At 35.2% G+C, this 12,347-nt stretch overlaps 2 protein-coding genes across 4 annotated transcripts in view; both read right to left on the reverse strand.

Moving 5' to 3' along the window:
- Window positions 1-4,137, reverse strand: part of pstpip2 (proline-serine-threonine phosphatase interacting protein 2) — a 30,261-nt gene extending 26,124 nt beyond the window's left edge. Inside the window, exon 1 of one of the 3 annotated variants that reach the window (XM_007228836.4) lies at window positions 4,017-4,137. Coding sequence is in view for 1 of the 3 variants with exons in the window: in XM_007228835.4 (XP_007228897.3) it covers window positions 4,017-4,049 (33 nt within the window). In the remaining 2 variants the exon portion in view is untranslated. Of the gene's footprint in view, window positions 1-2,507; window positions 2,550-4,016 lie in introns of those variants that run through there. The other 2 variants (XM_007228835.4, XM_022681165.2) reach the window with 2 other exon arrangements.
- Window positions 4,138-6,000: 1,863 nt separating this feature from the next.
- sub1a (SUB1 regulator of transcription a) lies at window positions 6,001-12,143 on the reverse strand. The gene is made up of 5 exons (XM_007228833.4): window positions 11,991-12,143; window positions 9,531-9,602; window positions 9,324-9,446; window positions 8,209-8,317; window positions 6,001-6,376 (listed from the first exon to the last, which is right to left on the reverse strand). Exons 2-5 carry the CDS (start codon window positions 9,597-9,599, stop codon window positions 6,297-6,299), a joined length of 381 nt encoding a protein of 126 aa, XP_007228895.1. The 5' UTR covers window positions 9,600-9,602; window positions 11,991-12,143; the 3' UTR covers window positions 6,001-6,296.
- Between the last annotated feature and the right edge of the window lie 204 nt (window positions 12,144-12,347).

The following is a 12,347-nucleotide window of genomic DNA, read 5'->3' on the forward strand; positions in this document are numbered from 1 at the left end:
CTTTTAACACATTTTCTAATGTGTTTTACGAACTAAAAATATTTTAAATCATAGATTTAAAGAGCCAATATCCTAAATGTCCTAGGTGTTGGTGTTTTTATGGGTTTATAAACTAAAAAAACACTCATTTATCCTTTGTGAAACAGTCCTTGTAACTTCAGTTAAGTGGGCGGAGCTAAATTGTATGGGTAAGAGTAAGGGCCCTATGAGTAACCCAAGACCAGCCTCCCAATATGTTAAAATTGGAAGAGATCAAAATACTCCAAACCACAGATAAGATTATAATTTTAAAAACATATTTTACATCACTGATAAAATCTAATATAACATCATTAACAGTTTGTAGCATTAGACTAGCATTTGGCTATAAAATGCACAGAACGTGATTATTCGGCTTCTTATTCTGGCTACTGCACTTGCGCATATCTCCTCACTGAGGAGGTGCTTACTAGCATACAGACTGATCTCCAGTCGCAGAGTAAGCAGCAAGCAGATTGGCTCTTTTTGTTGAAAGGCGGGACTTTATCCTTGGGTTAAGCCATACGAGAACTCCTAGTAATATTTCAGCCAGTGGTTGGTCCTTTAATTCATTTTATGCATTGGTCCTTTAATTGCTTTTGCTCTTGCTTTCCTGGAGCAGTCCTGATGAGTGCCAGTTTCATCATTATAACATTTTTCATGATCTTTGTGGCAACTGCACTTGAAGATACTTTCTAAGTTAAAATTTGACATGTTTTTGGATTGACTGACCTTACAGGAACTCCTTGTAATATATTTTAACCAGTGGTTACTTATATAATTCATGTTGCCTTTACAGCTCACTCACAAGATAACTCCACACAACGTATATACAAAACATGTGCTGAAACACTCCTTACAACTTAAGCATCATATAACAGCATTAGTGAGTAGGTACGTGAGGCTAAACTGAGTATGTGGATACAGTTATTACACTGTTTTTTGGGTTTTTGTTGCCTTATAAAAAATATGCATTAAAGTTTAAAAAATATCCATACATCCATATGAATTGAGCATATTTTTTAAACAACATTACACTCATTAATGTTTAGACAAAGCAAGGAATTTTGCTTTTAATAGGCCCTTACTAAGTAAATAATTCACAATATCCTCCCAGACACAGCGGCCCGCTAGATTAGGTGTTAAATTACTACAGCGCTGTGGAAATAGCCACTGTACAGCAGTCTAAACACTACAGTTTAGCCAAGTTCTCCTACTCCAGCCTGTAGGTTTGGCTATCATTATCCACAGCAGCTTCTAGCAGCGCTGTAATTCATGCCTGCAGCCAGACACATAATCACAGGCCTGCAGCCACAGCCAGCATTAGCCATGTGTCAAAATAAAGGTTTAGACAGACTAATAGCACTTTCCAAAACATTAGAAAGCAACATAATGAAGCCTGGACTGTCTGAGCTTTAGACCAAACTTAACTCCACTGACTTGCACTTTTAATAAAAAAATGTTTAAGGAATTTTAATATTATTATAGTTACTAATAATCAATTTCAGATCTTCTCACAGGTCATGTGAGCTGTTAATTTGTTGTTAAGAATAGTATTTAATTCCAAGATACATTAAATAGTTTGACAGTTAGTTCATTAGTTAATTAAGCTTTTTATTATAGATTATAACGGTAAAACTGGAACTAATTAGTTAGTAGTTGTATCTAAACTAGTAGTAGTATCTAAACTACCTGTTATGATAATTCATTTCTGATCTTCTCACAGGTCATGTCAGCTGATAATTTGCTGTTAAGAATAGTATTCAATTACAAGATACATTTATTAGTTAGACAGTCAGTTAATTAGTTAATTAAGGTATTTTTAATAGATTCTAATGGTGGAACTGGCACTAATTAGTTAGCTAGCTAAGTTATCCGTTACTAATAATCCATTTGAAGTTCCTCCAAGAAGTCAATTCATTCAAAGAACAAGAACAACTTACAAGATTGTTTAGAAACGTTTTGAAAAGGTTTCAAGACAAATAAACTGTAAAAATACAGAGATAATGTTCCAAAAAATGTTCTAAATGCTTGACATAATAATAGTAATCCCAGCTGGTCGAATGCTAACTTTAAGGAAACGTTAAAAGTAAAAACGTTAAAAGTGATGTTACCAGAACATTTAAACACATAAAAAATCTAAGAACATCCAGAAAACTTGACAGATTTACTATAACATTCTAAGAATGTTAGCTAACTGCATTGTTCAGAAAACGTTCTACTGACCAACAATTAATAGCTTACATACATACATTAATTAGTTAGAAAGTTAATTACACTGTTTGTTATAGATTTTAACGGTGGAACTGGCACTAATAAGTTAGGCTAGCATGTCCTAAAATAAGCTAAGCTAACCGTCTTGAAGGATTTTTTTTTAGCCAACAATGATATTTTACTGGGACATGAAGGACCTAAACTTAAGCCTAAACTTTACATGTTTAAACTACTGTAAGTATGGAGACAATATGAGAAATATTACATAAAATTACTGTAAATTATTGTCAATTACTGCTAAACAAGCAGCAGCAAGTGTCTTCAGTCCTTTGAAAATAGAATAAAACAGTATAAATATTATTTGTGATGTCACTGATGTCAAAGGTTAGTTTCTTAAAGGGGCAGGGTTATTCCTACACTGTAAAAAAAAAACTGTAGTTTTTACAGGAAAACGCTGGCAGCTGTGGTTACCAGAGTTTTCCTGTTAAAATTACAGACGATAAGTAAATAACTCTACTGAAAAAAAATGTAAATTAATTTACAGTGATTGAAATCACTGCTAAATTACAATAATAATCTGTCAAGTTTACACAAATTAAATGTTAATTTTGCATAGCAGTGTTCTACATAAAAATACCCTTTCCTGTATTTTTTACCTCTAACAAATGTCTGATGACAGGATGGACAGAGAATTCTTGGACATAGAGGCGTAAATAGCTTGATGTTTTTGAGATCAGAGCTAAATGAATAATAATTGAAACGCCAAAATTCAATGATCTTAAAAGTGAAAGTTATTATTATTCCTCTATATGTGTAAAAACAATGTTTTAGTTTCTGATGCTGGTAACTCTGATAAATTTATCCTGTGCAACAGAGGGAACTCTTGCTCTTGCTTTCCTGGGGTGGTCCCCATTATTATTATCATTATAAGTATTTTTATGGTCTTTGCTGGAACTGCACAAAATTTGAAACGTTTTGGCTTTGAAATTGACTAACTTCTTTCTTAATTCTTTAATTATTTCTTTAATTCTGCTTCTCATAATCTGGATTAGAACATTACTCAAATAGAGCTATTCACTGTATACCTGTAACTCCACCTCTTCACAACTTTACAACTGATGCTCTCAAACACTTTATTAAGAGACAAGAAATTCAAGGAATTATCTCTTGATGAGTTCAGCACAGCTGTTAACTGAAAGCCTGAATTCCAGTTGACTCTACCTCATAAAACTGACTGAGAAAATCCAGCAGAGATGTGCAAAACTGTCTCTATCTAAGCAAGAGGTGCTACTTTTTGAAGAATGTAAAATATTCAACATATTCTGGTTTGGTTACCACTTTTTAATTTGTATACTAATTAATTTCATATGTTTTTTTCAATAGTTTGAAAGCAGAACATTTTTAAATAATAAAAAAATAATAACTGGTTTCATATATACATTAAAAAACAACCACCTCTTTTGTGAAATAAGATTATGACAGTTGGTTTGAGGAAAGCGACCACAAAAAGGTTTTGCTGTTATGTATAGGGAGGAAGTTCCCTTGAAAAACAGCTCTATACTGTGAAAAGCAGAAAAAACTGTAGATAAAAGTTCTCAGATTATAATAAAGTGGATATATCTATTACTAATTAAGTATATATAAGTATTTTAATAATATGCCGAGGTTCCTCTAAGATACAGGCAGCCTGTTTAACTAGTTTACAGCACTGTATGTTGATTATATTAAATAATAAAGAGGTTGTAAGCAGTAAATAGTGAGTAAATGGTGGATAAAGTTCTTACCCAGAAGTTGTCTTTAAAGTGAAGGTCTCTCATGGTGCTGGAGCCGGTAGATGTGAGCTGTGTGAGAGGCTGGAGCAGACTGCTGGACTGACTACTGCTGCTCCTGCTGCTACTGTTACACGTTATACAGAAGTTAATGTGGCCTCAGGTGGCGCTGTTTCTCACTTCTGACTGTACGCTGCTGCACCTTTCCACCACCTGCTGGCTGAAGTCTGCCAATGCAGCTCATACTAAGGGTGTGTCTCAAACTGAGGCCTAGTGCCCTACCTAGTGCACTTCAGTCTGGGGCAATTTTTTCCCAAGTGTGGCCATATGATAATCTGGAACTGTTTTGGAGGAAAGACCAAAAGATAGATCTCAATTTGGCATATTTTTTTTTTGCACACAGCCTGGCTTAAAAAAAATTGTCACCAAAAAAAAAGTCACACACTCTAGTACAGGGGTGTCGAAACTACGGCCCGCGGGCCATTTGCGGCCCGTTTCCTTTTTTGGAGCGGCCCGAGAGGTATTTTAGAAATAGAATGAAAGTTGGCCCGCTGTTAAGCAGGTTTTTATAATGTGAGATTCAAAGTTTGAACGCTAGGTGTCAGAAATGGGCCAAAGAGTCTAAAAGCGGAGAGAGTGCACATTTCTAGCGCAGAAAAACGGGGCAAAGAGTCTAAAAGCGGAGAGGGAGCGCATTTCTAGCGCAGAAAAACGGGCCAAAGAGTCTAAAAGCGGAGAGGGTGCGCATTTCTAGCGCAGAAAAACGGGCCAAAGAGTCTAAAAGCGGCCCCCTCTGGCCCCCCAAAAAAAAGTTTGGACACCCCTGGTCTAGTATTTGGTTGGAGTGCCTTTAAGCTTTGATTGCTGCACACATTTACTGTGGGCAGGGGCGGATTTGGAAGTTCTGGGGCCCTAAGCAATGTTTTTTTTTTTTTTCCGGGACCCTGATCAAATGGATTCTTTTGTATAGCAAAATACAATATTCATGGTTCATACACCCTTTACAATGTAAAATTTAAGCATTTTCAAGGCCCATTTTAAGTTTTTCCAGCACCTTTCAGCTGTGGTAAATTAATGATAACAGCGATATCTCAAAACTGCGATTCAGCGATAATAAATATATCACAAAACTATTCCCCACCCTTCACAGTGACTATGCCACTGAGAAACAAGATACTTCTAAGTAAGTAAATAGCAGGAATTATGGATTTACTGGTGTCAGTTCCCCACAATTTAAATACCAATGAGCATTTATACATACATATACTCAAAATTATTGATTTGCTTTTTGTCACACTGCAAGAGATGGTATTATGTTTACAGTCATATGAAAAAGTTTGGGCACCCCTATTAATCTTAATCATTTTTAGTTGTAAAAATTTGGGTGTTTGCAACAGCCATTTCAGTTTGATATATCTAATAACTGATGGACACAGTAATATTTCAGGATTAAAATGAAGTTTATTGTACTAACAGAAAATGTGCAATATGCATTAAACCAAAATTTGACCGGTGCAAAAGTATGGGCACCCTTATCATTTTATTGGTTTGAATACTCCTAACTACTTTTTACTGACTTACTGAAGCACAAAATTGGTTTGGTAACCTCATTGAGTTTTTAACTTCATAGCCAGGTGTATCCAATCATGAGAAAAGGTATTTAAGGTGACCAATTGCAAGTTGTTCTCCTATTTGAATCTCCTCTGAAGAGTGGCATCATGGGCTCATCAAAACAACTCTCAAATGATCTAAAAACAAAGATTGTTCAACATAGTTGTTCAGGGGAAGGATACAAAAAGCTGTCTCAGAGATTTAACCTGTCAGTTTCCACTGTGAGGAACATAGTAAGGAAATGGAATTATTAGTAGTTTCTTAAAATAGTATAATTTAAAAAAACTACCTGAAGAAAGTGTGAAGGGAACAAAGATTGATTTGGGACACACCCAAAACTTTCCCTTACTCTAATTCAGTAAGTACACAAACACTGAAGCACTGGTGATTATTTTTAACTTTCCATCAACTTTATTGTAAAAAGTGAACACAGGCTATTCCCCCCACCCCCACCCCCCACAAACACACTCATCCACAAAATCATTACGGAGTTATGAGGACCGCGGTCAGTAGAAAAGAAAAGGAACAGTAAACTCAACACAGCGATCGGCCTAATCTAAAACACAGGTACAGATCAGTTCTAGAACTCTCCATGGATTATTATTAATCTGTTTTATATAAAACGTGGGTAAAGCGCGGAGCGGGAATGAATAGATCAGACAGCGGCGTCGGCTCCCGGAGTGTTTATGTTCTCCTCACGGCTTCATCGATATCATCAATCTGCTCCTTCAGCTGATTCCACTGCTCTGGGTTCAGGGAAATACCTGAGAACAGACAGACACACAGACAGATCCAACAAATTACTATAATACTGGGACAGCTGCTCGATCACTAGTACTTCTGAAATCAAAGGGTATTAAAAAGAGTTTATCCTGCATTTGTTGGGAAACTCTAGAGAAACTCTAATACAGGGTTTTTAAACTGGTCTTAGTCCAGGACCCATATTTTCTTATAATTATTACAGAATTTAAACAAACATATGCATGCAAAGTGAATTTAAGAGCATTTTTAGGAAATGAAGGAACATGAAAACTACATGTATAAAAGATCAAATAAAATTAAATATCAAAACTGCACAAAATTCCCCAATATAAAAGACGAGTACAAAATCTGATGAGCATTAAATGTTTAGCATTTTTAATGTTTTTTTTAATGCATTTATTTTGGTACCACTTTAAAATAAGACTACCTTTATAAAGGGTGTATAAATGGTTTACAATTAATTTATTAATGGTTACTAATTAGGTTGTAAATACCTTAAAAATCATTATTAATCAGTTATAACACATACGTAGAAAGGGCAACATTGAAGATGGCTGTGGGTTCACTTTTTGGCAAACAACAGGTCATTGTTGCCCTTTCTACGTATATGTGTTATAACTGATTATTAAGGATTTTTAAGGCATTTGCAACCTAATTAGTAAATATTAATAAACTAATTCTAAACCATTTATAAACCCTATAAAGGTAGTCTTATTTTAAAGTGGTACCCTTATTTTTTAAATGCTTTTGGACAACAGGATAAGACTCACTTCAGGGTCTCTTACAGACCTGTTTGACCACCAGAGGTCGCTCTTGGGTAAGTCTAAAAATAAATGGGTTCATATGGCACAATGGAGCAACATTTTTACAGTTTATAAATGTTTAATAATTTTAAACTAAAATATTGTACTCATCCCTCAACACAGAACAAAATAAAAGGTTTCTAAAATTCTTAAAGCTTTAAAACTCCTAGTAATAAAGCTTTTAAAATCCGTGCTCTGATTGTAACTCCAGCATCAGCTCACCAACCAGCCAATCAGCTCACAGTAGCAGTAGTACAGTGTCTTTAGTGCTTAAAGGCCAATTTATACATCTGAACAGCCCACACATTCTAGTCTTCGTGGTTTAAACTGAGGAAGCAGACAGCTACGTAGGGCGCTCACACAGGCTACACCTTAGGCAGCAAGTTAACTTAGTGATGAAGAATAAATTGGCCTTACTGAAGAAAAACTTACACATAAATACTTACATACAGTTAAGTTTTTTAGGCTTTTTTTATTAATTATTTCTACTTTTCTAGGTTATTTATACTTTCAAATTGTCCTCCAATTTAGCTAGGTCAATTTTCCCACCATTCAGCTGCTATTCAGCTGTATCTACCCATTAATAGTGATGCCACAACACCAGGAGGGTGAACACATGTGAAGTCAGACTCCGCCTCTTTTTAAACTGCTGCTTATTTCAGCATTACCGAGTAGCATCATCACAGCGCTAATGCTCTGAGGAAAGCGCAGCGACTCAGTTCTGATACATCAGCTCACAGACGCTTGTGCTTTGTGCTGATCCACATCACCCTAGGAGTGATGAGGAGAAAGAGCTCCATCTACTATGCCCACCAAGAGAGAGAGCAAGAACAATTGTGCTCTCTCAAGGATCCAGCAGCTTATGGCAAGTTGCATGACTGGGATTCAAACCGGCGATCTCCCGATCATAATGGCAGCGCTTTAGACCGCTAGACCACTTTAGGCTATTTTAAGCAAAATACTTAATTCTCCTTTCCAAATAAAAGAAACATCCTCGACAGGTGGTTAGTAAAGAGTAACAGGTCAGATACCTTTCCTCCCCGGCTTCATTTCTCCTTCCTGATCCATCCAGTACTCACGGATATCAATCAGCACCTTCCCTTTGAAGTCTCGGACACTCACGTATCTCATCTTCCCTATCTTAGAGAAAATAGACAAGTGTGACAGGACCAGTTTTATATTTTAGCTGTTAATGATGATGATGATAATAATAACTAAGGAATATTCATTATTTCTGATTCGAACTTCATTAAAAGAAGCAGAGAAACTGTGTAAAAATTAGGGACTATAAACTCTGTATTGTTTTATTCTGTTTTTTTTTTTATTCTTAATATATTTTTTGTTTTATTTATTTATTTATTTTCTGTTTAAATTTAATTATTTAAATATATGGGGGGTCTCTGTCATCACCTATGATTATACAGTACCAGTTAAACATTTGGGCACTGCTTAATTTACTTTTAATTTTTTGCATTGCAAATTAATACTAAAGTCATCCAAACTATAAAGAAAAACATATACATTTTTTTATTAAAGCAAAAAAGTGTTAAATAAACCAGAATATGTTTTATATTTTACATTCTTTACATCTCTGCATTTTCTCAGTCAGCTTTATGCATCAGTTGTAAAGTTGTGAAGAGGCACAGTTAGTATACAGTGAATAGCTCTATTTAAGTAATGTTCTAAACATTTTAAGAACTTTAAAAGTGTTCTTAAGTACAGTCGCAGAGACCATCAAAAACGTTATAAGGATGAAACTGGCACTCATCAAGACCGCCCCTGGAAAGTAAGAGCAGGAAGTACCTCTGTTGTACAGGATAAGTTCATTAGAGTTACCAGCAAATTAACAGCTCCCCAGATAGTAGTATGGATGACTTTACTATTCATTTACTATGTAGGAAGAACAATAAAAAAAATTTAATAAGAAGATGTGTCCAAACTTTTGACTGACACTGTGTATCTAGTTTAATTTTGTTTAATTTTGCCTGAATCGAATCAGAAAATATCTATACTCTATTAGTCAAATTTAAACAAATAAAACAATTAAAATAAACAATTAAATAAGTAATCATTTAATTGTTTGACAGCTCTAGTAATTACAATTACAATATAACAGTAATGTAATGCAGTAATGAAGACTCCTGACCTGGAACATGTTGTCGTTTTTGCTGCCGCCGCTGCTTTTGGAGGAGCCGGAGGTTTTGGAGGACTCTCCACTCTTCTGCTTCTTGGAGGATTTCTCCGGCGTCGCCTGCCTCTTCCTCTTAGCCTGAAACCGATAAAACGAACAAACAACCAATCAGAAGTGATCAGATTATTGATCCACTGATGCTACAGATCATCAGCGACGTACCTTCGTATCGGCTTCACTGTCCGAGTCGCTGTTGGAGGAGGAGGACAGCACTTCCTTTGATTTAGGCATTTTCTGGAGAGACAAGATAATATAAACATCACTGTAAAACACTGTCAACCTGCTACATCCTCTCATCATCACCTACGTAGGGGCGGAGTCTCTTTATCCTTCACACTGATTGGTTTGTGAAACAAAGGTGTGCATCAGATTCTCTCTAAAACTTTACCAACCGAAAGACTTTACCATATACCAATGCACTGTTTGAAATGTAGTTATATAAGAGTTATTATAGTTATATACTGTTATATAGAGTTAATTACATGTAGACACTCCCACTGACTTTAGAATGACTTTATGTTTATTTGAGTTTATTAATTCTAATGTTATATAGAGATAGTTACAGGTAGAAACTCTCACTGACTTTACAATGACTATAATGATGTTTATTTGGCTTTAGCTTTTTTCTAATGTTATATAGATGTTTATCACAGGTAGACACTCTCACTGACCACTGACTTTATGTTTATTTGAGTTGTGTACTGTAATGTTATATAGAATTAATTACACATAGACATTACATTAGATACTCTCACTGACTTTCCACTGACTTTATGTTTATTTGGGTTAATAGATTCTAATGTTACATAGAGTTAATTAAAAGTAGACACTCTTACTGACTTCCCAATTACTTTATGTTTATTTGAGTTTAAATAATCTAATGTTATATAGAATTAATTACACATAGACACTCTCACTGACTTTCCACTGACTTTATGTGTATTTAGGTTTAGTATTATAATGTCATTTAGAGCTAATTACAGGTAGACACTCTCACTGATTTTACTGACTTTATGTTTATTTGGGTTTAGAAATTCTAATATTATATAGAGTTAATTACATGTAGACACTCTCACTGACTTTAAAAACTTTATGTTTATTTGAATTTATTAATTCTAATGTTATATAGAGATAGTTACAGGTGGACACTCTCACTGACTTTAAAATGACTTTGTGCTTATTTGGCTTTAGAAATTCTAATGTTATTTAGGGTTAATTACATTAGATACTCTCACTGACTTTCCACTGACTTTATGTTTATTTGGGTTAATAGATTCTAATGTTACATAGAGTTAATTAAAAGTAGACACTCTTACTGACTTCCCAATTACTTTATGTTTATTTGAGTTTAAATAATCTAATGTTATATAGAGTTAATTACATGTAGAAGCGCTCACTGACTTTCCACTGACTTTATGTGTATTTAGGTTTAGTATTATAATGTTATATAGAGTTAATTACAGGTAGATACTCTCACTGACTTTTTACTGACTTTATGTTTATTTGGGTTTAGAAATTCTATAGTTATATAGAGTTAATTACATGTAGACACTCTCACTGACTTTAGAATGACCTTATGTTTATTTGAGTTTACTAATTCTAATGTTATATAGAGTTAATTACAGGTAGACACTCACTGACTTTAGAATGACCTTATGTTTATTTGAGTTTATTAATTCTAATGTTATAGAGAGTTAATTACAGGTAGACACTCTCACTGACTTTATGTTTATTTGGGTTTATAAATTCTATTGTTATATATAGTTAATTACAGGTAGACACTCACTGATATTCCACTGAATTTATGTGTATTCTGGTTTAGTGTTCTAATGTAATATAGAGTTAATTACATGTAGATACTCTCACTGACCACTGACTTTATGTTTATTTGGGTTTTGTACTGTAATTTTATTTAGAGTTAATTACACGTAGACACTCTCACTGACTTTCCACTGAATTTATGTTTATTTGGCTTTATAAATTCAAATGTTATATAGAGTTAATTACAGGTACACACTCTCACTGATTTTTCATTGACTTTATGTTTATTTGAGTTTATAAATTGTAATATTATAGAGTTTATTACAGGTAGACACTCTCGCTGACTTCATGTTAATTTGATCTCATTAAAATGTTATATAAAGTAAATATGAGTGCATAACTGGTTTAACTGGTTATATGAATCTATAATTACAAAGACAGTTGTAATATTTCTGTATGGTCCAACAAAGACGTATTTCCTCACTATATAGAACCTTTTTTTCCAAGTGAGCAGCCAACGTATACCCAACGTTCAAATCACTTGGGCAGATTGTGGGCGTGTCGACGCAAAAAAACTCTCCCTACATTTGACTATATAGTGCAATTACGCTAATATAGGCCGTTGAGCAGCGCGCGCTCTCATCTGCAGCACATGTAACACCTGCAGTGAGGGCAGCAGGTACTGAGCGCGAGCGGCTGCGTTAATAACCGTAAGATGAAGGTGAATATTGATACAGTGTGTCTCGTGAAGGTAAAAGATGAAAGGGGTCAGACCGGAGCGCGGGCCTTAAAATCGCGCGCGCCTTCTGCACCGCACACCTGACTGCAGCGCGCGCGCGCGAACAGGTACGCGGGACTCACCTGCGCGCGTGATGCAGCTACAGTGGGCGGGTTCGGGTAGGGTCGTGAAGGTCCGGCGGGTCCGCGGGTCAGTGTTTGATCTCTCGAGCTCCCAGCGCGCGCCACAAAATAACCACGGCAAGGAAGCGGCACCGCTAAGACTTATGGGGCGCTGCTTCCTCCCGCAATGCACTGTGGGAAATGTAGTCTAATTCCTAATATCAGGAGATACACAGTTATGTAATGTTATATAGTATTAATACAGTTGTGTACAGTTAATTACTTTACACACTGACTTTATTAATGTTTATTTGGGTTTAAAAATACTAATGCTACATAGAGTTAATTACAGGTAGACACTCTCATGACTTTCCACTG

This window comes from Astyanax mexicanus, chromosome 20, assembly GCF_023375975.1.
Source record: "Astyanax mexicanus isolate ESR-SI-001 chromosome 20, AstMex3_surface, whole genome shotgun sequence".
Classification (NCBI taxonomy): Eukaryota; Metazoa; Chordata; class Actinopteri; order Characiformes; family Acestrorhamphidae; genus Astyanax; species Astyanax mexicanus.

What these genes read in the sequence shown, in the direction of transcription:
- sub1a (XM_007228833.4), bottom strand. Translation starts at nt 9,599, where the DNA reads ATGCCTAAATCAAAGGAAGTGCTGTCCTCCTCCTCCAACAGCGACTCG. An exon ending in AAAACGACAACATGTTCCAG is followed by an intron (nt 8,318 to 9,323) that starts GTCAGGAGTCTT and finishes ATTTTCTCTAAG; the next exon opens with ATAGGGAAGATGAGATACGT. An exon ending in AATGAAGCCGGGGAGGAAAG is followed by an intron (nt 6,377 to 8,208) that starts GTATCTGACCTG and finishes GTCTGTTCTCAG; the next exon opens with GTATTTCCCTGAACCCAGAG.